Source organism: Phodopus roborovskii, unplaced genomic scaffold, assembly GCF_943737965.1.
Source record: "Phodopus roborovskii unplaced genomic scaffold, PHOROB, whole genome shotgun sequence".
Classification (NCBI taxonomy): Eukaryota; Metazoa; Chordata; class Mammalia; order Rodentia; family Cricetidae; genus Phodopus; species Phodopus roborovskii.
Window position 1 is genome coordinate 3,906,460 of NW_026126550.1, and position 23,749 is coordinate 3,930,208.

Genomic DNA, 23,749 nt, shown 5'->3' on the forward strand with positions numbered 1-23,749 from the left:
GACTTTCTGATCAAGAACCTCAGACTGTCCACCAGCTACAGGAGAACTGCAGGCCTTGTTGGTCAACAGCATGCCTCTACGGTATGTACGTAACCTTCCTAAAGTCATCAAGCATAGCCACACAGTGACCCCAGGGTCCCATGCTCAGGGCTCAGTTTCATCAAAAGCTGCTGGTAGACATTAGCACAGCCAAGGTGCTGTGAATTGTACTAATGTTAATAAAACACTAATTGATAGCCAGGCAAAAGAATAGACGGGGCAATCAGACTGAGGGTGCTGGGGGGAAAAAAGAGCAGAGTGAAACAGAAATGCCAGCCAGCTACCCAGAAAGAAAGACATGGTAGAGGACAGGTAAAGCTGCAAGCCACATGACTCATGGATTAATAGAAATGGGATAATTTAAATGTAAGAACTAGTTAGTAATAAGCATGAGTTATCGGCAGAACATTTACAATTAATATAAGCCTATGTACGGTAATTTGGAAGTTACTCCCAGGATGAGAAAACTCTGCCTACACCAAGGCCTATACCTTCCTCACTATCCCTCCCCTACAGAATATTCTGGAGTCTTCTGAAAAGTCATCTGTACACATACACACACATATGAGGACATGGTCACACACCAACACTCATGTGTGCACTCATATGTGAACCCTCATAACTACACACATATGCACACACATACACTCACAATGCTGCCTGCACACTCATATGATGACATGCCTCTATGCAAGATATGCTCACAGGTGGCTGCTCACATATAAGCACATTCACACATGTGCACATATTAAGATACTTAAGACCTATACACATGCATGCACATTCTCTCTTTCCCTTTCTCTCTCTGCTGGTCAAATGAATCTTTTCATTAAAGTATATCTAGCCTATGTCTGGCCCTGGAGGCAAAGTCTGCACATATTAAAAGCTGTAAGAGAGACTCTTCTTACAGACAATAATCTTCATAATATCCATACAAAAATCCAAGAAAGCAAGTGGGCATAAAGAATTCAAGGCTGGGAGAAACAATCAAAAACATCAGCTACTTCGAGATTGTCCTATGAAGGTTTCCCTTCACCCAAGGACTAAACCTATAGGAAGGAGAACACACAGCAAGCTCAGCACAGACACAGATAAATAAGCCACAGCCTAGCTAATCAGGTCCTACATTGCCCAAAGTTCCCAGTTGACCCAAAGAGACACCAGGATCTAGCAAGGTCAGGAAGAAGTGGTTTCAGATACTAATGTAGGCATGGTCAGCGCCTCTCCCATAACACACACAAAATGAGTAAGAAGGTGGAAGAACATGGTACTGACTTGTTCCGTTCAAGTCTACCATCAAGCCATGCTGAACATGCTCCTGGATCAGCTGCAGGGTCCGCTCGAATATCTCTCCTGCTCGGGCTTGTCCCACTGTGTATGGGTCCCGTGGGTACCGGAACAGAGCCAGTAGGTCGTTTGGAGAATGAGGACGGCTGGCAGGAGGGAGGGAGGAAGGGAGAGAATCAATGAGATATATCACTGGGGACAAAATCCAGAAACTAAAAGTATTCTGATATTTCTAAATTTCTATCGCTACTTTCGACAACGTGGTGCACTGTACCTTACTCATCCCAGGTGGAAGGCGACAGAGCAACAAACAGACAAACAAGAACCAAAGACACTGAAAACAAACCATTAATAAGTCAAGAGAGAGAGTCACAGGCATTGCATTTCAGCTAAGGTGCAGAGAGTCTGTAGCAACTGCCAACATGGAGGGATTCCACTGGCCACCTCAGTAACATTTTGTTTTTGCCAATTTGTTTCTAATGAGCCAAAAGAATGAGGCAGGTCTTCTAAGAATGTTTTGATTGTGAATCACAGTCCAGAGCCTGTGAAGAAGGTACACCTTCTGCTAGCACTCTAACCCCAGAGAAGCCACAGTCAGCTGATGCTCCTTATGGCTTTCATATGAAAGGTCTTAGGACTTAAGTAAAGTTTGGGGAGTAAGTAATACAGGTAAAAGACCCATGCACTAGGAACATATGTATTCCACCCCACACCACCAGCTTCCCTATCCAAGGCCAGCACCACAGCCCTGCCCAACATACCTGTCAAATAAGTGTGACCGTGTAGAGTTGATGGCTCTATCAACGGTGGCAATGGCTTCAACGATAGAGGTAGCAACATATGGATCACCATTTCGACTTACATCAGGAACTAGGAAAACATGAATGCGCAATTAGTAGGAAAAAATAAACACTACATTCTTACTCATACAACGCTGTCTAGACACGACATCATTTAGACATAAGTCATGCTTTCATCCCAAAGATATTTATTTGCTGAACCAATGCTCAAGTTTAGTCATCAATTCTACTAGAAGCTGTTTTTAAACAGTATGGAAATCATGTACTCTTTAATCCTGAAAAATTACATGATATCCCTGTAAAAGTGGCAAAACTGTAACACAAAGCATGCAAGTGCTCACACCCAACATGGTGCCTGTGGAGAGCTGAGGCTCCTCAGGTCCATGTGGTGGACAGTAACAAAAGGGGAGGTGCCTTCATTCTAGAAGTCTCTGTTCTTCTAAAAGAACAGCCATCCCCAATGCTGAACTCTGCTGTCCTTACTTCCCCCTCTATTGCCAGTCTCTTACATAGTCATCATCAAAGCAGACAGACAGACAGACACACACACACAGAGGGAGACAGAGAGAGAAAATCAGCACTTAGATACCTAGATACCCAGATGGCCTGCACAAACCACATACAAATAATACTCATACCACAGTACACAGAATAAACATGCCACACAACACACTGTAGAACACACATCACACCGTGTTACACCATCATAGCACACAGAACAAGCCTACACCATAATACACATCACACAGATATACACACAATACACAGCAAATGTAACACAACACAACCTATAACAACAAAGCTTGATACTTTCTGTTTTTATTTTTTATTTTTGAGGCAAGTCTCTCTGTCTGTCTATCTATTTATCAATCATAGATAGTTAGACAGATAGATAGAAAGAATGAAAGAAAGAAAAATAGATAGATAGATAGATAGATAGATAGATAGATAGATAGATAGATAGGCCATACCCTGGCAGAAGGAGAACTCACTATGTAGAGCAAACTGACTTGAACTGAGAGCTCTACCAATTTCATCCAAATGCTGGCAATAAAGGCATGCACCACTAAGTCCAGTGTGACTCTCAATTCCTGTTCCTTTCTCACCTCCTAAGAACTGGTCAGTAATCATCTTTGCCAAGCACAAATAACCCATCATAACTAATCTTTCACCCTCAGCCAGGGAAGCAGCTCTTGCCTCACCACTTCCATCTCATGCCAATTTTCTTTTCCTTTATATCCTCATAGGCCTGGACCAGCCAAAGAGATCTTACTGAAATGATCCTTCACTTGGATGCTGTGGTGGGCCTACTTCCCCTGGGACAGAGAAGGTATGCTTGGGATAGACTCCTCTGCTCAGGCAGACCTCCACAGCCTGGGATACACTGGGAACTGCCCACTTGGACCAGTCTCTGGTGCATTTGTGCATATTGCCTTCTTGTTCACACTCACCATCTTTCTTTCTCTTCTCCCCTACTCTGACTCTTTCTCACACTGATTGGCAGGTGTAGAGTCTATTTTGCTCTCTGACCCCATCTCCTCACTGGTCATTTGGAGAATGTTCTTTTGTTGTTGTTGTTGTTGTTGACTTTTCCTTTTTTTTTTTAGCTGGTTTAAATGCTGGATACCTCAGGGCAGAATGGCAGAATGACCATTCTTGTTCTTAGACAGGTTCTCCTGGATGACCTCATCTAGTCCCCTGGCTCCTCCCTGGAGTTCCAGACCCAGACGCCCCTCATCAATTTCTCCCCTTTGCAGTGTCAGAGCAGAGTTCTTGGTTCTCTTCCCAAAAGCTGAGAGAGACAGGCAGAGAGCAGAATAAACATGGGGCGGGGATGGGAGGTGCAGAGATGAAGTCTTGACACTCTGGCTAATTATGGTCCATGCACATGAGGAACATCCCAGGCTACGTATAGCTTTAACTAACTAGAAGGCATGGGATGCCTCCAGGGGTCATTGTAAACTGTACCACTGGGTATGAAAAGAGCTGTTGAAGACTGTAAAAAACAAAACAAAACAAACAAACAAACAAAAAAACTACAGGAATGGGAAGATACTCCAGGGAAGCTCAGCCATTGGCCAAGGTAGGGCCAAACATTCTGTCTTCTGGATCATTCTAACACCATATTTTCATTTGATTTCTGGTGCTGTAACAAATATCCTGGCCAAGAGCAAACTGAGGAAGAAAAAGATATGTTTGCCTTACAGTTCACTATGGAGAAAGTCAGACAGGAACTTAAATGTACCAAGTCCAGTCAAAAGCAAAGAAATAATAAATATATCCTTCCTCCTCTCTTATGCTATTCAAGACCACTTGCCCAGGGGATGCTGCTGCTGACAGTGAGCTTAGCCTTTTTACATTAATTACCAACCAAGATATCCCACAGATACGTCAACAAGCCAACCCTATCTAGATAATTCCTAAATAACTTTTCCTAGGTGGCTCCAGATTATGTCACATTGACATTTAAAACTAAACCAGCACACACCCTAAATGGACACTCACAGGATGAAGACACAACCCTGATATTGTATCTCCCAAACCCTTTGAGACAATGCTTTGTGCTGGGCATATATATCTTACCATTCACACTGAGTACCATACTGACAGAGGCATATCCAATTGTGTTCCGAGCTACACACTCATAGCGACCTGCATCCGCAGTGCCAACATCGTTGATGGTCAAGAATCCTTCGGGGCTGATGTGAAATTTTCCACTTTCTGTTACCTGAACACCATCCTGGAAGAAAATGATATTGAGAAAATAGAAGTTGCTTCTCTGAGAGAAAAGAATGTCCATTCACTGTTAAAGACTCAAATGGAAATCAAATCTCTGAGGCTATGTTTATATCTGTCCTAATCTTCCCAGGAAAGGATACGTACTATTCTCCCAAGTCATCTTATCAATGAGATAAGCACTTCCATACACCTATCCTATGCTGAGAACAGAGCTACGTGCAAAAAATGAACCCCCCTATATTGGGAACTCCTCTGGTAACTCCTAGAGGCGGCCATGAGCTATGGTGGAAAGGGCTCCGAGAAAGAGGCCTCTATGAAAGAGGGCAATTCAGAGACAGAACTGGTAAGCCATATGCAGCCCACAGCTGTGCCACTCTGGAGAAGGTGTGCGGCAGCTGGAGAGCCTTGAGAACAGGCACTCTGTGAGAACCCTAGTGAGGTTCTATATCACCTCAGCAAGCTCCTCCGTGTACAGTGTGTGCAAACTGCCTAACAGTGGGCTAAATATGAAGAGCATCGAAACACAAAAGTGACAAAAATTTGACTTCAGTCCTTGAAGCTGTAGATCTACAGAGGACTTTTTTGCTTCTGAGATTGGAGTGTATTTATTTTTTCATTGTCTTTATGATTAAGGCTGCCTTCGCAGCACTTTAAACACATACTTCCTGCATCACACTTAACGGCATTAGAGAGAACCGGGGTGGAGGTGTCAGCTCTTACCTTGTTCCAGGTGATGGCTGGCTCCGGTTCCCCCTGGGAGCTACAGGGCAGCTGTACGTTGGTGCCCACCTCTACAGTCATGTCACTCGGAATGCTGGCAAACACCGGGGTGACTAGAAGGCAAGTGTGGAGAATGAGGCAGCGCCCGATTCAAACCACAAAGCTTCACAACAGCAGAGCCCACACAGGCTAACCCAGAGCCCTGCAAGTCAACTGCACCAAGGTCTTGTATGCTAAGTTGAAAAACTGTGGCTTAGTTGGCAAGCCAGGCTGCCTGCACTCTTCAACTCACACCTACTACCAGGAGGCAGCAGCATGCAGTATGGTGTGGCAAAACAATGATCTTGATATTCAAAAGACCCATCAGGCATGAGAGGGAGCTTGACAGGCACCACTGTGGGATCCCACCATGGGGAACTGCACCTGAGCACACCTAGTTTGCCCAGCAAGTGAGGAGGGGAAGTCCACAAACCCACAATGGATATTATGGGTCTAAGAGACAATACAAGGTTCATTCAGCTGCCTGCCCTAGTACGCTCACTAACAAAGTCAGTCTCTTTGACACCAGCATGAGATAAATAAATGCCTTTATAACAAAAGAAATAAAGATAGAAGTCCCTGTGAATCCTTCATGAACACAAATACCAAACCCTCATGAACGTTAAGTACCATGCTTCTAAACAGAGCACACTGGCCAGAAGAACTAGAACTAGAATATCGATGCTTATGTCACTGAAGACAGACATGCACAAATCTACCCAGTCAATTGCACCTACCTCTGGGCTGTACAGTCAAGTGGGCCACGACCTTCTGAGAGCCAATGATGTTGACAGCCTGGCACTCATACTGGCCCTGATCATGCAGGGCTACCCCAGAGATCCTGAGTGTGCCTGAGGACAGCACCAGGTGCCGCCTGTCCACTGAGAGCTGGCTCCCTACAAAATGGAGCAAGACATCAGTCACTCTGGATGCAGAGGATTTCCGGGTGATTTAGAGAGAATGATATTTCTGAAGATGGCAGGGTCACTGGGCTGAACTTCTTGCATCAGGTGCCAAATGCCTACTCCTGTTCCAATGAACAGGTAGATACATATTCAACATCTACACATGTGTGTTCCTACAGCGGCTGGTCATCCGTAAAGAAGGAGCCAAAGAATATCATATCCAAGGAATATCACATAAAGGGACAAAGAACAGAGCCTAAAGGAAAAATTAGGTGTGAGGACAAGACAAGGACTCAGGGTGCCTGTAGGGCCAACCCCAAGCTATTTCCAAGGAAACAAGACAGAAAAGGAGCCTGGGCCCAGACTGCACAGAAATCAAGGGGTTAGAGGGGAGAATACTGGCACAAGTTTTTGTGGATCAGCCTTTCCACCAGGTAGCTTTTCTAGCCATTCAAGAGGAAGTGTGCAGTTGGCTTCTACCATGAGCAGGGCTCTCCAGTGGAAGGATGCAGGAGCCTTTTGGTTGAAGCCAAAGTGGCAGGTCATCTCCAAGGTCCCTGCCTAGGCTGCAAGGCAGCAACACTGGAGATCTACAGAGATTTCCTCAGTGAACTTAGTACCTGCCTTTGCCATGATCTGATGAACTTTCTTCAGACCACAGGAGACATGAACTAAGCGACACCAAGTACAACAATGGGGGAATAACTTTGGGAATCAGGGGATAAACCTTGTTTTAGTGGGATCTAAGGGGACCCTGAAAAGTTTATCCCACATATTGTGAACCCACTGCATAGATGTACCAACAGATACCCGAGTCCCTCTGCAAAGACGGATTCAATCCCTGATGCCTACAGTGACCACCACACTGCACTGCAAGGCAGCCTCTATGTAATCCTCATCCTCTTCCAATGCCACAGCACACCCCTTTGGGAACAATATTGGTTCTGCCTGACCCAAGGACAACAGCTTGTGTCCTAGATGAATGAGAAAGCCCAGGGTAACTAACATCTTACCTCCCTTGGTCCAGGCGATGACTGGCTGAGGGTAGCCCTTAGCTTCACACTGGAAATCCACAGTCTGCCCTTCGATGACCACTCTGCTCTGAGGGGTCACAGTGAACTGAGGAAGGGCTGCAGGGAAAGAACATTTAAAATGTGACACTGAGAGACAAGACCCTGTCACGTGACTGTGTAAAATGGCAGCACTGCAAAAGGACTTTGCCAAGGGTATCGTGTATTTTAGCAGTTCCTTCCACCTTGAAGGGAAACTTAAGATATAAGATGTGGAAAGGAAGGTGAAACAGCAGGATGTTCTAAGGGGAAGGGAAATAATGGCAGGAAAGTTCGTTAAGGCAAAAGTAAATAACTCAAAAGCACTTCAGGAAGTCCCCCAAACTGCCCGGATCTCACTAGACCTCTTCCTTCTCAAGAGTATATAAACAATAACAATGCTAACCGAAGACTCTCAAGACAGTCCCAGCCACCTGGAAGAAGCAGACACCAGCCAAACAGCAGAGACCAGTCAAGCTGACAAGAAAAAACAAAAACAGTTGAGCTGCCTGGATCAGGCTTGGACCAGCTGAGCCAACTAAAAAGGATACCCTGCAACCTGCAGCTGTGCAGTGTGCTCCAGGTTCCCAGATTTTGTGAGCTGTTACCCATGCTTGGATGGGCATTAGGATACAGCTGAGTTTTGAGTCATTTATGCTCACCTATATTCCTGTAAATAACGGCAATAAAACTCATCGGTTTACTAAGTTGGACTTGGTATTATCTGTACTTTGGTCTGCCTTCACATCTATGTGCAAGGTGCACATGGCATGACAATCTAAGAAAAGTCACAGTACTCACACTGGCTCATGACCGCAGTGCCCTTGGTAGTTAATACTGTATACACACTACTGTAATGTCAGTACATTCAAAACTGTATGAAAGGTACACACACTGACTCACTACCACTGTGAACTCAGGGTGAACTTATAGCTGTCTGCATCATACACACACACATACACAGAGAGAGAGAGAGAGAGAGAGAGAGAGAGAGAGAGAGAGAGAGAGAGAGATTGATTGATTGATTGATTGATTGATTGATTCACTTTCAATGCCCAGGTATTCAATGTCCACATTCACAGATCCCAGTATCCCAGTACCTGGGTGATCTGGACATTGCAACCTCAAAGACCGATCCTCCTAGAGAAAGCTGTCTAAGCACAAAATCATGTGTAATAATTCAAATGGAATGGATGTTTATAGATCTTTAAAAGCAAGGCAGAGCTGGAAAAGTGGCTCGATCCCTAGAAGCCACATAAAACAAAGTTAGGCATAGGGCTAGGGAGGTGGGTCCATGAAGCTTCCCGGCCAGGCTAGGCTAACCTACTTGGTGATTTCCAGGACAGTGAGTGAGAAGCTCAATCTTAAACAAAATAACCCTAAACCTCAAAAACAAGGACCGTACCTGACATTGTCCTCTGGTTTATAGATGCATACCCACACACATACAAATATAAATATGCAAGTACATGTTCACACCAGGATACATCCATATACATATCAAAATAGCTAGGCATGGTGATTCACATCTTAATCCTAGCACTTGAGTGGAAAATCACAAGTTCAAGGCCAGGCTAGGCTAGAAAGACCTTGTCTCAAAAAACAAAGAAAAGCAAAAGAGTAAGTTGTGTGGCACAGACAGGGTGTGGTATTGTGCAGGTAGTGCAAATCCAAGGGGGCTGTTGGAGCTATGCAAAGACAAGAGTCTAATGGCACACAAGGATGCTCACCTTGTACAATGATGAAGGCTGTGGCATGGATGCTGTCCACACTGTTGGATGCAAAGCATGTGTACTCCCCACTGTCGCTCTGGTCTACGTTCTGTATATATAGTCCTCCAGAGGGAGTGATATTCACTCGAGGGTCAACTGGCAAGGGTGTCCGGTCACCTCTTGTCCAGGTGATCTGTGGCAGAGGGTGGCCTGTGGCACTGCACTCCAAAGTGACACTCTCGCCCACCAGTACTTCTGTGTTCTGCGGCTGGATTACAAAAGTGGGTCGGGCTGTCACAAACAGAAATTCTCAATTAATTTCTTACAGCTTTGCAAGATTTCTACTTGGTAGTTTTAACGTCCGTGCTGTCCATTCATCCTAGTGGCTTTCAAAATAAGCACAACCAACAACATTTAATTATGTAATTTCTTTTTGTCTCATCTTTCCAAATAAATGTGCAGATGGGGCTGAGGAAATGGCTCATGAGGCAATAAGGCACTTGCCAAGTGAACAAGGGGCCTCAGTTTAAATCCCCAGCACACTCAACCTCAGATGTGTTTAAATCTGTAATCCCAGCAGGCATAATTTGAGAGGGGAGACAGAACGAGGATCCTCAGAGATAGGTGACCAGCTAGTATGTTGTTCACAGTGGTAACCAACAAGAGACCCTATCTCACACAAGGTGCAAGGCCTGCGTGGATCAACAGCCAAAACTGCCCTCTGATCTCCACACTGTGGCACACACGTATCCACAATCACACATGAACACATGGATTAATGGGGGGAAATGCAGAAAATAAAATGGTGCCCACACTCAGATCAACTAAAGGCAGGTAACCTGTGGACCGAGACCGCTTTAGGAAGAGCTGTATTTCTTCCCCCAGACAGACTCTTAAGTTCTCTCAAGAACCTTTACTTTTGTTTATTATAAATGCACTGGCAATCTGGTTAAAACTCTGTGCTAGTCCCTATTGGCACAAGGAATCACGGGGTATATTTAAGCCATATAAAAATACCACTTTCATCCACAAAAAGGGAAACGCAAGTGAAAGAATAGTGTCAGCTTTAAATCTAGAGGGAGGAATCCACACATTTGCTAGTATGTTTCATGGGAAGGTTTTCACACACAGAGGAGCCACAGCAGACACACACAGCCTACCTGGAGAGAAGTAGCCATGGATATAAGGATGGAAGCTCCATGCACCCTTGTGTAGGAAATTACCCTCCTTGAAACTCAACTTACACATGATTTCTTAGTCTGTATACAACTTATGTACAGGATTTTTATTTAAACCCCTGTGTTGTTTCTTTTGTGTCCACAACCCTTATCCACAAACATGGAATCCAAAAAGCTCCAAAAAAAAACAAGATTAAAAAAAAATGTTTTACAAAATTTGACATAAGTAAGAAAGGTATTTCTAGTCTCCACTTAGACTCTACATACAGCTTTCCTTGTGGGCATTAGCACCTAGATTGTGCTATATCATCCTAGATTATAAGTTAGTAAATAGATTATGTTCTATGTTGCCTTTCTTAAAAAAAAAAAAATCCCCAAAGGAGTCATGACCCACAGGTTGAGAACTGGAGGGTTATGGTGTTCCATTGTCTGGAGCAACAGGAAACACAGGCCATGGACAGAGCATGGAGACCAGAACAGGGCTTGTGCCTATGTAGCAGAGGTATAAAAGCCACAGCTGTGTTTCCTCTGGTTTGTACAGACTTTTTGTACTTTCAATACTACATGCAAGCACCGTAAGCATAGATATGCTAAATAAAAATTAATATTTTAATTTTATTTAGAAATAATCAAAGCCCTTGACAAACAGAGACCTTAAGGCCAAGAAGCAGGCATTTGATGGGACTGTGCAGGTACCCTGCAGTGAGGCATGGCCAGTCTCTCCAGGTCCCATGACCATGTGGTAGTAACTCCAAGCTTCTGTGTATGCCCCTGCAGCAGGGGGCAGCCAAGGGCCTGAGGCAGGTTATAATAACCTATGACCCTATGCTTCAGAAATCTTGTGAGTCACTTGGCATGGAAACTTTACCATCTCAGACTTCACTGAATTGGATACAAAGAAAGAAGGAAGTGGGTGGTTAGCGTAACCCTCACATGCAATATCCTCCACTTACCTGGAGACCCCAAGTACCTGAGGGTCACTTCATGTGTTTTTGCCTCTCCAGCCACATTTTTTGCCATGCACTGGTAGACACCCTCATCTGCCTCCTGTGTGTTCTGGATCATCAGCGTGCCATCATCCAGCAAGTTTAAGCGTGAATCTGTCTTCATGCTCAGCTCATTACTACAGAGATAGAAACCAGTACACTCACAGATCAAGCAGATCTTGCACCCGTCCCAAGGGTCAGTCCTACAGTGGGCTTTAATGCTCTGGAATGCAGGCAACACATGCCAGGCTCAAATTCAAAAGCAAGAGCCTTCCAGATATGTCCCCTCAGCAACTATGACTTAGCAGCCATGTCTAGGAGAGTACAAATATGTGTTCACTATTACATACTCAATCTAAATGCTTTAATGTGGTCCTAATCCTAAACAAGAAAGACATTAAACTAATGAGAAATGCAAATAAAACTTTAAAATGTAGGAATGTAGTTTTTTATAATTAAAAGCAACAAGCTAGGTATGGTCCCCACACCTATAATCCTAGTACTTGAGAGGCAGAGGCAGAAGGATCAGAATTTCAAGGTCATCCCCTACTATGTAGCAAGTTAAGCCAAAATGGGATGTATGAAATCCCATCTCAAACAAACAAAACAACCTCTAGTCCCCCTCTCTTAGCTTCTTCATCTGTGCATGCTTCTCACTTCTTCTGGAAGGCAGCAACTCATGGGTGCATATGGGTCAGCAGCAGGAATGTCAGGGAACCTCAGTCAGTGACAAGCAGAACTGGCACCAGAGGGCAGGCCTCGGACTTTTATTCAAGGTCTGTCCTATTTATTTTTGTAGTTTTAACTTAGGCATCAACTCTTGCATTTATAAACTAAAGGTATGAAGGTCTTGAGCCATATAGATCTCCTTTACTGTGCAATACAACCTTCTAACACTTCAGAATACCTCTCATAGTCCGTCCTGGATTTTAACTCTCATCAGGCCCAGAGCAACTGGGACATGGAGGTTTTTAAAGGGTTGAATGCATCTCACATTTTTCCCCAAGGTCAATGTGACCAACTCAAGACCTGGCACAATCCTGAGCTCTTAATGACTCTGCTGCGTCTTTCCAATGTGCCCCTGAACTCTCTCAAACGTTGCGTGGTCACTTTCCTATTTGTTTAATCTATAAACAGAGCTTTACTTAAGAGAGGTTCCTGTTTGCTCTGGAATCTGAGTCTCTGCTGGAACAAGGCTAACTTGACAGTCAGTGTCTGAACCTTCTGTTCCTAAACTCAACTAGTGACTTTCTCAAGGAGGCCTCTCTGCTTCCCAAAGACTGGACACAGCCAGTGAGCTTGGCATGAGCACACTAGAAGCCAGACCATGAGTGCAATCCTTATTCTGGGCAGATGCCTCTTGGTACAAATGGATATAAGAAGCAATTATATAATGGCTTTGTGGTCAGGATTTTCCTCTAAGGATCCCACCTTCAAAATATAAGTTTAAAAATACTTCATGTCACCACAGACCAGGGTCCTATTCCAGGGCACCTTGACCTCATTCTAGACTAGGTCTTTGCATCCACGTTGTGGTCATCATTGCCTGCCCCAACCCTACCCATGTGTGTCCCTCTCCCCCACTCTCCATGTCTACTCCCTTCCCACACTACACCCAACACCCAGCTCTTCAGATCCAGCTGGAGGGATACTGCCACAGCTGGGCCAGGGTGCTAGCAAGCAGACAACCCCTTCTCCCATTCATGAACAACTGCTGTGAGGTATGAGGCAGTGACAACCACATTTGTGGAATGATCAGAAGACCATTTACTCAGAACAAAACTCCAGAAGCCAAAGGGGCCTGTGTACACTCATCATCTTCCCGACACTCAGGCCACAAAGAAGAAATGGACCAAATATGTCAGGGGGCTCCAACCCCAGGAAGTCCATCATCATGGCTCAGGCCCAAAACTTACTAACATCTTGTCAAATACCGGAGGCTCTGGCCAGAGAACACATGGGTAGAAGTAGACCTACAGCACTTCCCCAGCTCCCACTTGATGAGGCAACAAAGTTCCATAGTGCTGCCAGATCAGTGGCTGACCAGGGAAAAGGGACCTGTGGCCTAGGTGGAATGAGTCCCAGTGGGAAGAAAGCCCTTCTTCCAGTAACCGAGGCTCAAATGTGTCTCCCAGGCAGCTGCTATGTGGAAGAGGGAAGGTATTTCACTACATCGTAGGGGAAGATGTCTGTTAAGGCTAGAAAACCCTTTGGGAGTACATGGGGCTCCTGTTGTGGTCCCCAGGCTTCAGTGACATTTCTCCTCTACACACAACTCACTTGTTTCGAAGCCAGATGATCTCAGGTTTGGGGTTGCCCTCAGCCCTGCAGGTGAAGTACACTGTGTTCCCTGATGTGACATCTGCATCCTGTGGCTCTGATGTGATCCGGGGCCGTTCTACATGTAATGAGAAAACACCATGGAGAAATATGAGGCTCACATAGGTGGGAACCCAAATCAGAATCCTCATGGCTGGATGATACTGCAAAGTCCAAAGACACATCTCGGCACAGACACCCCCACAAAAATGACATACTGCCTTGCCAGCATTTCAGCTGTCCATGACAGAAAACAAGCCAGTCCCTCTGCAATGTTAACTGGGAATGATCCCAAACTCCTGAGGTCTCCAGGACACACTCACCACAGTTCAGCTCTTCTGGGGTGATGGTAGCCACTGAGCGTCCTTGGATGCGTCTAGGATACTCGCAGGTGGCTGCCGCCTGTGCATTCCCAGACTGTGCATAGGTCTTCAGAAGATCTGCCAACCACAGTATTTCACAGTCACAGTGAAGTGCATTTGAGTCCAATCGCCTATGGAAAGAAGGCATCAAGATATCCAGGAGTTAAGGAGACAATGACCCATCCTGGCTAGATCAGCCTCCAGGTTCTGGAGCCTCAAGGGATGACAAGGATGATGAGCATCCCAGGGACATTAATCATGTAAGGAATTAGCTTTTATAGGAAAGAATCTGAAGAGATGGTGGCAGTGGCTATCTACAGAAAACCTGAGAGTCTAAAGCCCTGAGAAGGCTCTGGGTAGAGAAATAAAGACAACCAATGACAAATACTTAGCTTTAAACCCAGGAATGGATATAATCCAATAGCAAAACATCTTTCTTGCATGCCAGAAGCCCTAGGTCCAATCCAAACACAGCAAAAACAAAACAAACAAACAACAAAAACATGACAAGTACAGGCTAGACAAGTCACAGACTTTGCTGAGAGTCAGGGACAGGTCATAACAGCACTCCACTCTGTGGCATTCCAGAGTAGCTCAATGTCCCCATGTCTGTGGGAGCATCAAACAGCAGAGTTGCATCTCATGACTGAGGCAGCTCCACGGTAATGGCACTGTGGGGACAAGCTCTGCCTCCATAGCAGAAAATCTTTCTGCACAAAAGTAAGGTCTTTGGGGTTCAGATGGCAACACTTGCCACATGATAGGACATGAGGGGCACAGCCTGAGGAGTATCAAACGTAAAGAGGTAAGCCATTCCCACTCAAAGAGTGACATAAATGGGGACAGAAACCTGCTGGGGAGCATGACCAATCGGGGATTAAATTCTGGATAACAACACTAACTAGGTACACACTCCACAACCAGGTACCCTGGGGGAAGACCAATATCTAATCCACATGTGTCCAGGGCATTTGTTCAGAGGAAACTGAGAACCAGAACTGGTACCATTACATAAATCAATATCCCCTGGCAGAAATATGGCAAACAAGATACAGCACTCCATAATCAAGTAAGAAATGGGTACTGGGTTGGATAAGAGCCATTGCTTACTGGGACACCTAGTCTGTAATCCACTTCTGAACAGCAAGGCCCTATAGTCAAAACAGGACAGGGGCAGTGGGTGAGCCTGGATGGGCAGTTCAGCATGACACACCTATGTAGTCCACTCCAGCCAGCTGAGTATGCGGGAAGAAGGCTACACACCATCTTGACTGCTCCTTAGAAGAGGGCATTTCAGTGAGGCCATTGAGGGGCAAGATCAATTCTGATGGGTTTAACCTTTATCTCCATATGTAGGGTGTTCATATTTGAGCAATGTAAAGCCAGCAGAAGAATGGTACTGGGTTAGAAGAACTGGCATTCCTCTGAAAGACAGTGTGTCCCTCTGAGACTAAAATAGGGAAATTCATCTGCAGGCTAGTCCACGAGTGGCCCCATCCTTCACCTTGGGCCCTCCTGACATTTACTGGCAATGTCTTCCTCCCCTATTATCCACCAAAGATAAGAGTTTTCATCCTATCTACCCACCCCAAATGTGGATTCACCTTGCCTGATAGCTTCTTTTCTGAAGAAAGAGTCTTTGTCTCATGGGACGATAAAGTACCAGCTTACTCAGAGATGAAGCAGGACCCATGAGCATTGGAGTCCATCATAGACACCACACATTGCTGTAACATCTTAACTGGGCAAGTGCTCTTGAGACCACAAGACAACATCCAAGGCTGTTAAATGACTCCATTAGCACTAAAATACCTTAATTCTGTTATAATAATAATTATGCAAAGACTATTTCAGGATGCAAAAAAAAAAAAAAAAAAAAAAAAAAAAAAGGCAGGCCTCAGTGTGCTTGTAAGGTAAACGGATTTAATGGAAAGGAACTGGAGACATACGTATGAAGATGGTTCCAGACTGGCTCTCATCTCACCAGTAAAATATGTACCTTTCAATTAAAACTTAATTGGGGGAATTTAAACATAATTTTAAAAACTGTCTCCAAATCCTTATTAAAACACCAGCCTGCTGCCACATGAGTCATCTGCTCGCCTCTGCACACTGAAATAGATTTGACAGGCCTGCCTTCCTGGCAAACAGATGTCTCTGCAGGCTTTTCTGAAGCTGGAGATTCTTGGCCAGTCCACAAAAGGTCCAGATGAAAGAGCTAGGAAAGAAGGTGTCCCACAGACACTGCAGGCAGCAGACCCCCGAATGCACACTTACAGTCGTTTCATGGACTCCAAATGGCTGAAAGTCCCAGGAACTAAGTGTGTGATACGGTTGTTATGTAAAAATCTGTGGAAAGAGAAAACAGAACAAAGCTGCATTTAAAAAAAAAGAAAAAGAAAAAACTCCAAAACAAAAAACAAAACAAACAAAAAAAAAAACTTCCCAACCATGTGAAAAAAAAAAAAAAAGGAGCCCAAGGGGGTCACACATCTTATAGATTGTGTTTATTTAATATGAGTTCATTTGATAACTATATGCTTCAGTTCAAGAAATACCTGGATTTCTTTCCTATTTTATTACCAGACATGAATTCAGAGCCCCACTTCTGATTATCAGTCAAGAGATGGATTTTGCACCAAAGCATCAGAGAAGTGTTAAGCAGATGTTGACCATTCATACAGTATGAGCTGAGACCTGACTACAAATGAAAGAAGGGAGCTGGACTCACAGTCTCTCCAGTTTTGGCAGGTGCTGGAAGGATTCTGGGTCCAGAGTTTCTATCTGATTGAAGTGCAGGTACCTAGGGGATTAGAAGGACAGCACAATGTGAATGACTTACCGACCCTTTCAACCCAGATTTTTGGCTCCAAAATTCATATCCATATGTCACTAGGTACTTCCCTGTGCTCTACACAGTGTGGAGACAAGAAGACACAAGTGAGAGCAGGCAGGCTATCTTGTAGTTGGTTGACCCAGAGACGACACCTCAGGACTTAGCAAGCCCTGGGTCTCCATGAACCCAAGTGGTTGTGATCATGACCCAGCCACTTTACATGAATTTATAAAATATCCAGCTATAGATAACAAGGAAGAACGAAAAGTAACCCAGCAGACAGGACCACTGTCCGTGTGCACATACAGGACCCCTGCACTCTAAACTGTCAATGTTCCCATGTGGCAGTAAGAACAGTGTAGTTCCAGAACTAGGCACCCAGACAGGAGATAATATGAGGTGGTGGATTTCCCCAAGGCCCCTGGCCATAATCAGTGTCCATCTTCCTTCCTACTTAAGATGTCTTCTTAGTTCAAACAATTTTGATTTAGGATATAACTAGCTTTGTTCTCCTGAATGCTAGTTTGCTCAATTTGAAAGATGGTTGGGCTTTTTTGCTCAATGAAACATCAGCCACCTTTCTTACCCAGACGTCATTGGACTAGGGAAATGCCTTCATGCAGGTAGCCATGGTAACAGACACTTCCGTTCAATGACGAGCCAGAGACAGAAACAAGCAGTTGGGCCAACATGCAGCCTTCTTCACCACAACTCCACATAAAGCCTTGTTCTCCAAACCCATTTCCAGTAGCTGTGAGATTGGTGTTACTTTGGGTCCCCAGACAGGCTTCTTTACCTATCGACTCCCCAGACAGAAATAATCCAGAGCCTTCTAAACTCTAAGGGCCACTGTCCACAGTTCACCTGTCCTTCTGTGGGCACAAGACACCATGGCTTCTCTGGCCCTCCTCAGGTACAGGCATCTACCCCTCGGTCCCCATATAACATATGTGTTGGCAAACAAGAAAGAGAAAGGATATCGGGGCCAGTGGTTGTTTCAACAGCATCTGATCCAAGCATAACAAAGGAGACAGGACCAAAGAGAAAGCCTCAGGTCCCATCATGTGAACCCGGTGTGTGCTAGGAAGCTGGGACCAATATGTACATAGTCCCCAAGCCCCTGCGGCTCACACAAACCACCAACACTGGGGAACTGGCTAAACCTATGAGTCCTGAAAGAACAAGGGGGGGGAAAAGCAAGGTATTCAAGACTCCCACAAGGGCAGATAGCATGGGTTGTGTTCAAAGTCCTTCAGCCTGCAGTGAAATGTGAACAGGAGGGCCTTAGACATCCTGCCCTAAGAAGCATCAAGGACAGCAGCTTTCAGAGTTTGCAAAACTCTGCACTGCTGGGACTCCAGGTAGATTCTGGGCACCATCCTTCTTTGGATGGCTAAGAAGATGGAGGACAGGGAGTGACTCCTCATGTAAACACAGCACCATTGTTGAATCAGCCAGCGATCAACTCTGGTCCAGTGAGTGTGGCCAGTGAGAGGATGACAAGGCCCCCTGAAGAGCTATCTGAAACTGCACAGCAGATCCCCTCCCAGGCTTTCACAGCTTCCCACTGTCCCTGCTGAGTGGCAAGGACCTGCACCTTCTGCAGGTGAGGGAAGCCAGTCTGAGTCTGAGGTAGAGAGAGGCAGGCACTCTCTTCCCAGTCACAGACTCTGCACAAACATCAGACAGAGCCTGAGGCCTGAATCCCTTCTGACACACCTGCCAGGGGTCCTTTGTCCCCCAATCTCATTACAGCATTCAGTTCTCAGAAAGAAAGCCATACCCCAGCAACAGCAACCTGTCTCCCCTAGTCTGGGATTTTCTAAAATCCCGGGTGACTCATGATGCTGCCCACCCCTCACCAGAAAGCCTCACTGGCTACATCATGGAAGCCACTCAAGTCCTCTTGCTTTTTATTCCCCCCTGGCTGGGCTCCTTCACTGGACTCACTGCTAGGTTCCCACCAGGATGACTTTGTGTAAACAGAATGTGTCCCTTTGTAAACTCCTACATCTGTAAAGTCTCTAGATACTTCCAAAAGTTTTTGCAGTAACATGGATTCCTTGTTTCATCTGTCTGGGAGCAATTTATGCAAGGCCTTACAAATAACCTCTTCTGAATATGCTTATGCCCCTGACTAGGCTCCTTCCTAGACCTGCCTACTGAATAATTGAGCTTTTATGTGGATATAGGTGTATCCTATATCCCTGCCTGTTGCTGCCCAGACCCAGCTGCACCAGCCCTCCAGTGTAAAAGGGCTAGAGTGCAAGTCTACTCCTGCAGTACATCCAACAGCTGTTTTCAGTCCATGGAATTACAAACCCAAGATAGCCTGAAATCCCACAAGGATTGCTTCAACTTACTGAGTAAAAAGTCACTAGCCAGACCCATAAACCAGAAAATCCTTCCTAACTGTTCTGCAAATTTATGCCGAGGAAAAAGAAATGACTGATATTATAACAATTTCAAGTTCATATATGGATAAAGAAACAGAGGGCACTTTGGCACACTCAATACCCACTAAGTAAAACTACAAAACGGTAAGACTTGTGTTCTCCAAAACACTGCCACCATGATTGAAACCCTACGTGGCCATGAACACAGATCCTGTGCCATGCTGGACACTCCTACCACAACAGCCAATCCAGCTCGGGCTTATTTGCATATCTGTGTGTCTACCACTGTGTGAACACCAAGTTTCTTACGGTTAGACAAGAAAGCCAGTTACGTTCCTGTCCCTGCAGTGGTGAAGGCAGGCAGGGCCAGGCTCTGAGGCACAGAAGAAACATGGCAATGTCTGCTCTCAGGTGGGCGCAAGGGAGCAAGGTGGGAGAGGTGGGTGAAAAACGCCCACTGCTGCTTCACCTCATGCACGTCCTCCCTGCACCCCGGGAAGTACAGACATGCATCATGCAATCAGTCATCTCTCCCTATGGGAGGCAATAAAGCAGATGGCATGAAGGACACTTACAGTTGCTCTAGAGAGGCAAGTCCCTTAAATGCTTGCCTGTCAATTGACTGGATCTCATTCTTGTACAAATAGCTGAAACAAGAAACACGGAGGAGTATTAGCATACACATGAGCTCTCAACTCCAGGTGGGAAGAACCGAGTTGACACATGGAGAACAGTTTAAAATCAATGACTGCATGAGGGTACAAACAAAACATTACACTGTAGGTAAAAGGCCACTCTCAATAGTCACCTCTCTTAAACGTCAAGGATCAAAAGCAAGTGGTACACAGATTCTCCTACTGTGTCTACTGAAGTCCTGACATCTGCTTCAAAGCCTGGGGGGGGGGGGAGGTAAAATGATTTCCCTACACATGTAAAAGAGGCATGACTGTCAGAGCATAACCAAAACATTCTACTAAATAGAACACCAGCACAGTTCTGGAAAAAACAGGGTGTCTGAAGGTAGCTTGAATTTCTGTCCCACCTAGAGTCCCATTATTATATAGCCAATGCAATCCTTCCCAAGAGCCATGTGTACTAAAGGGTCTGTTTTGGAATGGCCTACAATCTAAGGAAGGTCTCTACATTTTTAAATGGTCGAAATTAAAACAAATGATTATATTTTGTGACACAGGAACATTGCATGATGTTCCTAACTCAAGGTCCCTCAACAGTCTGTGGGGGCATAATATAACTATTCTTCCAAAGATCCCCTTGTCTGTCTTCGTGCTACATGAAGAGTGATCAAACACAAACCCTTGATCGTCTACAGGAAACCCAAACCTGACTCCGCATGGGTGAGGACTGCTTCTGTGAAGTGGCAGAAGGAGTCACCCAGCACATGTGACATCTCAACATGAGCACATGCCAGGCCTGCACTGCCTCTCATCACCCAATCCTCGGCAGCAACCTGGAGGCTCTGGAGAGTACGGTGAGTAAGAGATGTCTCCCTGTCTTCTGGGACTGGTGGGTCTGCCATGTCTTTCATTATAACTGGCTTGTCTTCATCATAACATAGGCAGAGGACACATCAAAGGCAAATTTCTCCCACATTTCCCTGTCAGGTGAAACTTACATTTCAAGTTGATGGCTCAGCATCTAGTATTACTACCTGTCTCCATGAACACATAGCAAGCATGTGTCTGTCTGTGTGTGTGTGTGTGTGTGTGTGTGTGTGTGTGTGTGTGTGTGTGTGTGTGGTATGATGAAACTGGAAAGGATATCATGAGGAGAGAATGACACCTTAAGGGAGGTGGAAGTACAGGGGGTAATGAATACAGGTAATAACAAATAATAACAATAATAACAATAAGTCAGGGTTGAGGGAAACAGCTGGAGAGGGGGCACACTGAGGGCAATGGTGTCTGGGAACAAGTGAGAATGTATAATGACTCATATGTATGAAGATGTCATAATAAAGCCCAGCCCTTTGTGTACTACCATTAATAAACATAAAAAAAATTAAAAATGAAAAACATGAATAGCAACTAAAAAAAAGAAACTTGAATAAAAAAAAAGAAACATGAATAGCAACTAAGAAAAAAGGAAGTAAAGTAAAATAAAATAAAAAGAACAGACAGCATTCTTTGCCTTAATTCTTGTGGTATGACATGTCCAGGATCAGATCAGTCACTGTATTCATTGTTATCTATGTAAGACCCCACTTCATGGGACTGGGCCTTCTTAAAAGGTCTCACATCTTCTCTCTGTGAAAATCACTAAAGTGGTCCCCAAAGAACCACAAACTAACAAAAACCATCCAGGATCTACCTGTCCCTATCAATATCCCAACACCCACATCAAAAGCCACATCAGGAATTGGTCCTCCAGGCTCTTTGAAACCATGTACCTATAATAAAGATTCAATCTTTCTGCATCCCAGTTTCTTAAATGGACAGAATGACTGAGTTAAATAATTATCTACCAGGTTTTTAGGAAATGCCTGGTACATGTCAACTTCTCAGGCCTGAGTTACCACTGTCTCCTGTATCCACTTTTAAAAGCAAAATACCAAAGGATATTGCCTTCTACTAATGTAGACAGACAGAGTCCTTCTGAAGAGTATATAAAATAATTAAATCCAACTAATATATATAAATGTGTCTTTATAAAGACACTGATGAGGCTGGAGAGATAGCTCTGAGGTTAAGAGTACTGACTGCTCTTCCAGAGGTCCTGAGTTCAATTCCCAGCAACTACATGGTGACTCACAACATTCTATCTGATGCCTTCTTCTGGCATGCAAGCAAATCTCAGGATTACCATGCCCAATATCACAAAACAAAGCATTTAAAAATAAAATTAAAGACACTGGAACAAAACAAATTTCTTTTCTTTAAGAATTAAAAAAAAAAAAAGACTGGTGTCCTAATAACTAGTTGAATATTAATTAATTGTAATTTCTTATTACACATGTCTGACCCTTGTACTGTGAACTCTGTCTCAAGCACCCATCTCATCATGGGGAAATAATGAAATGAAGTAGATGCCCAGTGCCTAAACAGAAGTAATGGAGGTCCAGGAAATAAGGACTATCCAAATTAAAGGGGAAAAATAAATGTTTTGAGCAAATATCCACAAGGCTGAAATAATTTTAAACATAGTCTTAGACACTTAAAATTAGTGATTATCAAAGTGCTCTCCCAGTGAGATCCCAGGAGGAAGGCAGTGGGGACCTGTACAAATCTGCAGCAAGCAGGCCTTAGGCTGCAGTCCTAGCTGCCTGTCTCCCGGTGTGACCCAAATGCCTACCGTCCTGACCCCTCCCCCACTAAGCTGTGGGAGGGAGAGGACAAGCCAGAGCATGGCTGCTTGGAAGGGAAGCAGTCAGAGGGTAAAGCCAGGGAGTGTGATTGTGAAAAAACCCAAACTTCCTGAGACTGAGTGTATCCTCAGAGGGAAAATAAAGATTAAAAAATCTAGATGCACACACGGCCATGCTGGCATCAGCTGATATCAGCCACTTTCCAGGAAATCAAACATCCCTGGTAGAACTTGGGTAGCAGCAGCAAGGAGGTCAATGACAAAGTTCAAGAGCAGAGGCCTGCCATCCTGGTTTCAAGAGTTGGTGCCCAAGTTGGTGTTCTTTGCCAAAGAAGCTGGAGGTGGAGGAGAGGGTGTGTACAGCACTTGTACTGAGGAAAATATATTTAAAAATATATTTAAATATATTTAAAAATATATTTAAAACCATTTGGTTTTTAAAATCAGCTCAAATAAAAGGTGTTTGCATGCAGCCAAATAAAAGGTATGGATTTCCCAGACAAAAATAACTGACAAAATGGCTCACAATTGGAAGTCATCTAAACCCTCCTACATTTGCATTTTGGGCACAACCCATAGGAACACCATGCTTTCCTCAAACCTTCCTTCCCATTTACAATAAGTGCCTGGGCAGGGTGCTAAGCTAGTGCAAGACAGGATATTCCCATGTGACCCCAGGCTACCCTTAAACTCCAGGTGGTCCTCTTGCCTCAACTTCTCAAATGCTAGAATCAGAAACACCACTCCTGGCTTTTTAACATTGATTTTTTAAAGAGTGATGATTTTCTAAACTTCAGAGCTGACTTCAACAAGAAAGAGATAATTCAAATTATAAAAGTAAATAGTCAAATATATAAAAACAAAACAAAAGGAAAACACTTAACTAGATAAAAATAAGACCAGGCAGAATCAGGAAGATAAAAACATTACCAGGGATTAGTAACACTCCGAAGAAATTAGTAATTCATGGTCATAACCCACCTACAGCTGGAAAAGCAGCTGAATCCTTATTATCTACAAATTGTACTTCTCTGTGCATATACTCCAAGAGGTTATGCCTG

At 44.5% G+C, this 23,749-nt stretch overlaps 1 protein-coding gene across 2 annotated transcripts in view; it reads right to left on the minus strand.

Moving 5' to 3' along the window:
• Pxdn (peroxidasin) overlaps positions 1–23,749 on the minus strand; it is a 72,112-nt gene that overhangs the window by 16,375 nt on the left and 31,988 nt on the right. Inside the window, exons 4-16 of one of the 2 annotated variants that reach the window (XM_051201278.1) lie at positions 19,943–20,014; positions 16,867–16,938; positions 16,413–16,484; positions 14,097–14,266; positions 13,735–13,852; positions 11,422–11,591; positions 9,309–9,581; positions 7,543–7,659; positions 6,362–6,520; positions 5,586–5,698; positions 4,710–4,866; positions 2,088–2,196; positions 1,315–1,472 (exon numbers count right to left, since the gene is read on the minus strand). In XM_051201278.1, the coding sequence (XP_051057235.1) occupies positions 1,315–1,472; positions 2,088–2,196; positions 4,710–4,866; positions 5,586–5,698; positions 6,362–6,520; positions 7,543–7,659; positions 9,309–9,581; positions 11,422–11,591; positions 13,735–13,852; positions 14,097–14,266; positions 16,413–16,484; positions 16,867–16,938; positions 19,943–20,014 (1,760 nt within the window). The remainder of the gene's footprint in view (positions 1–1,314; positions 1,473–2,087; positions 2,197–4,709; positions 4,867–5,585; positions 5,699–6,361; positions 6,521–7,542; positions 7,660–9,308; positions 9,582–11,421; positions 11,592–13,734; positions 13,853–14,096; positions 14,267–16,412; positions 16,485–16,866; positions 16,939–19,942; positions 20,015–23,749) is intronic. The other variant, XM_051201279.1, reaches the window with a different exon arrangement.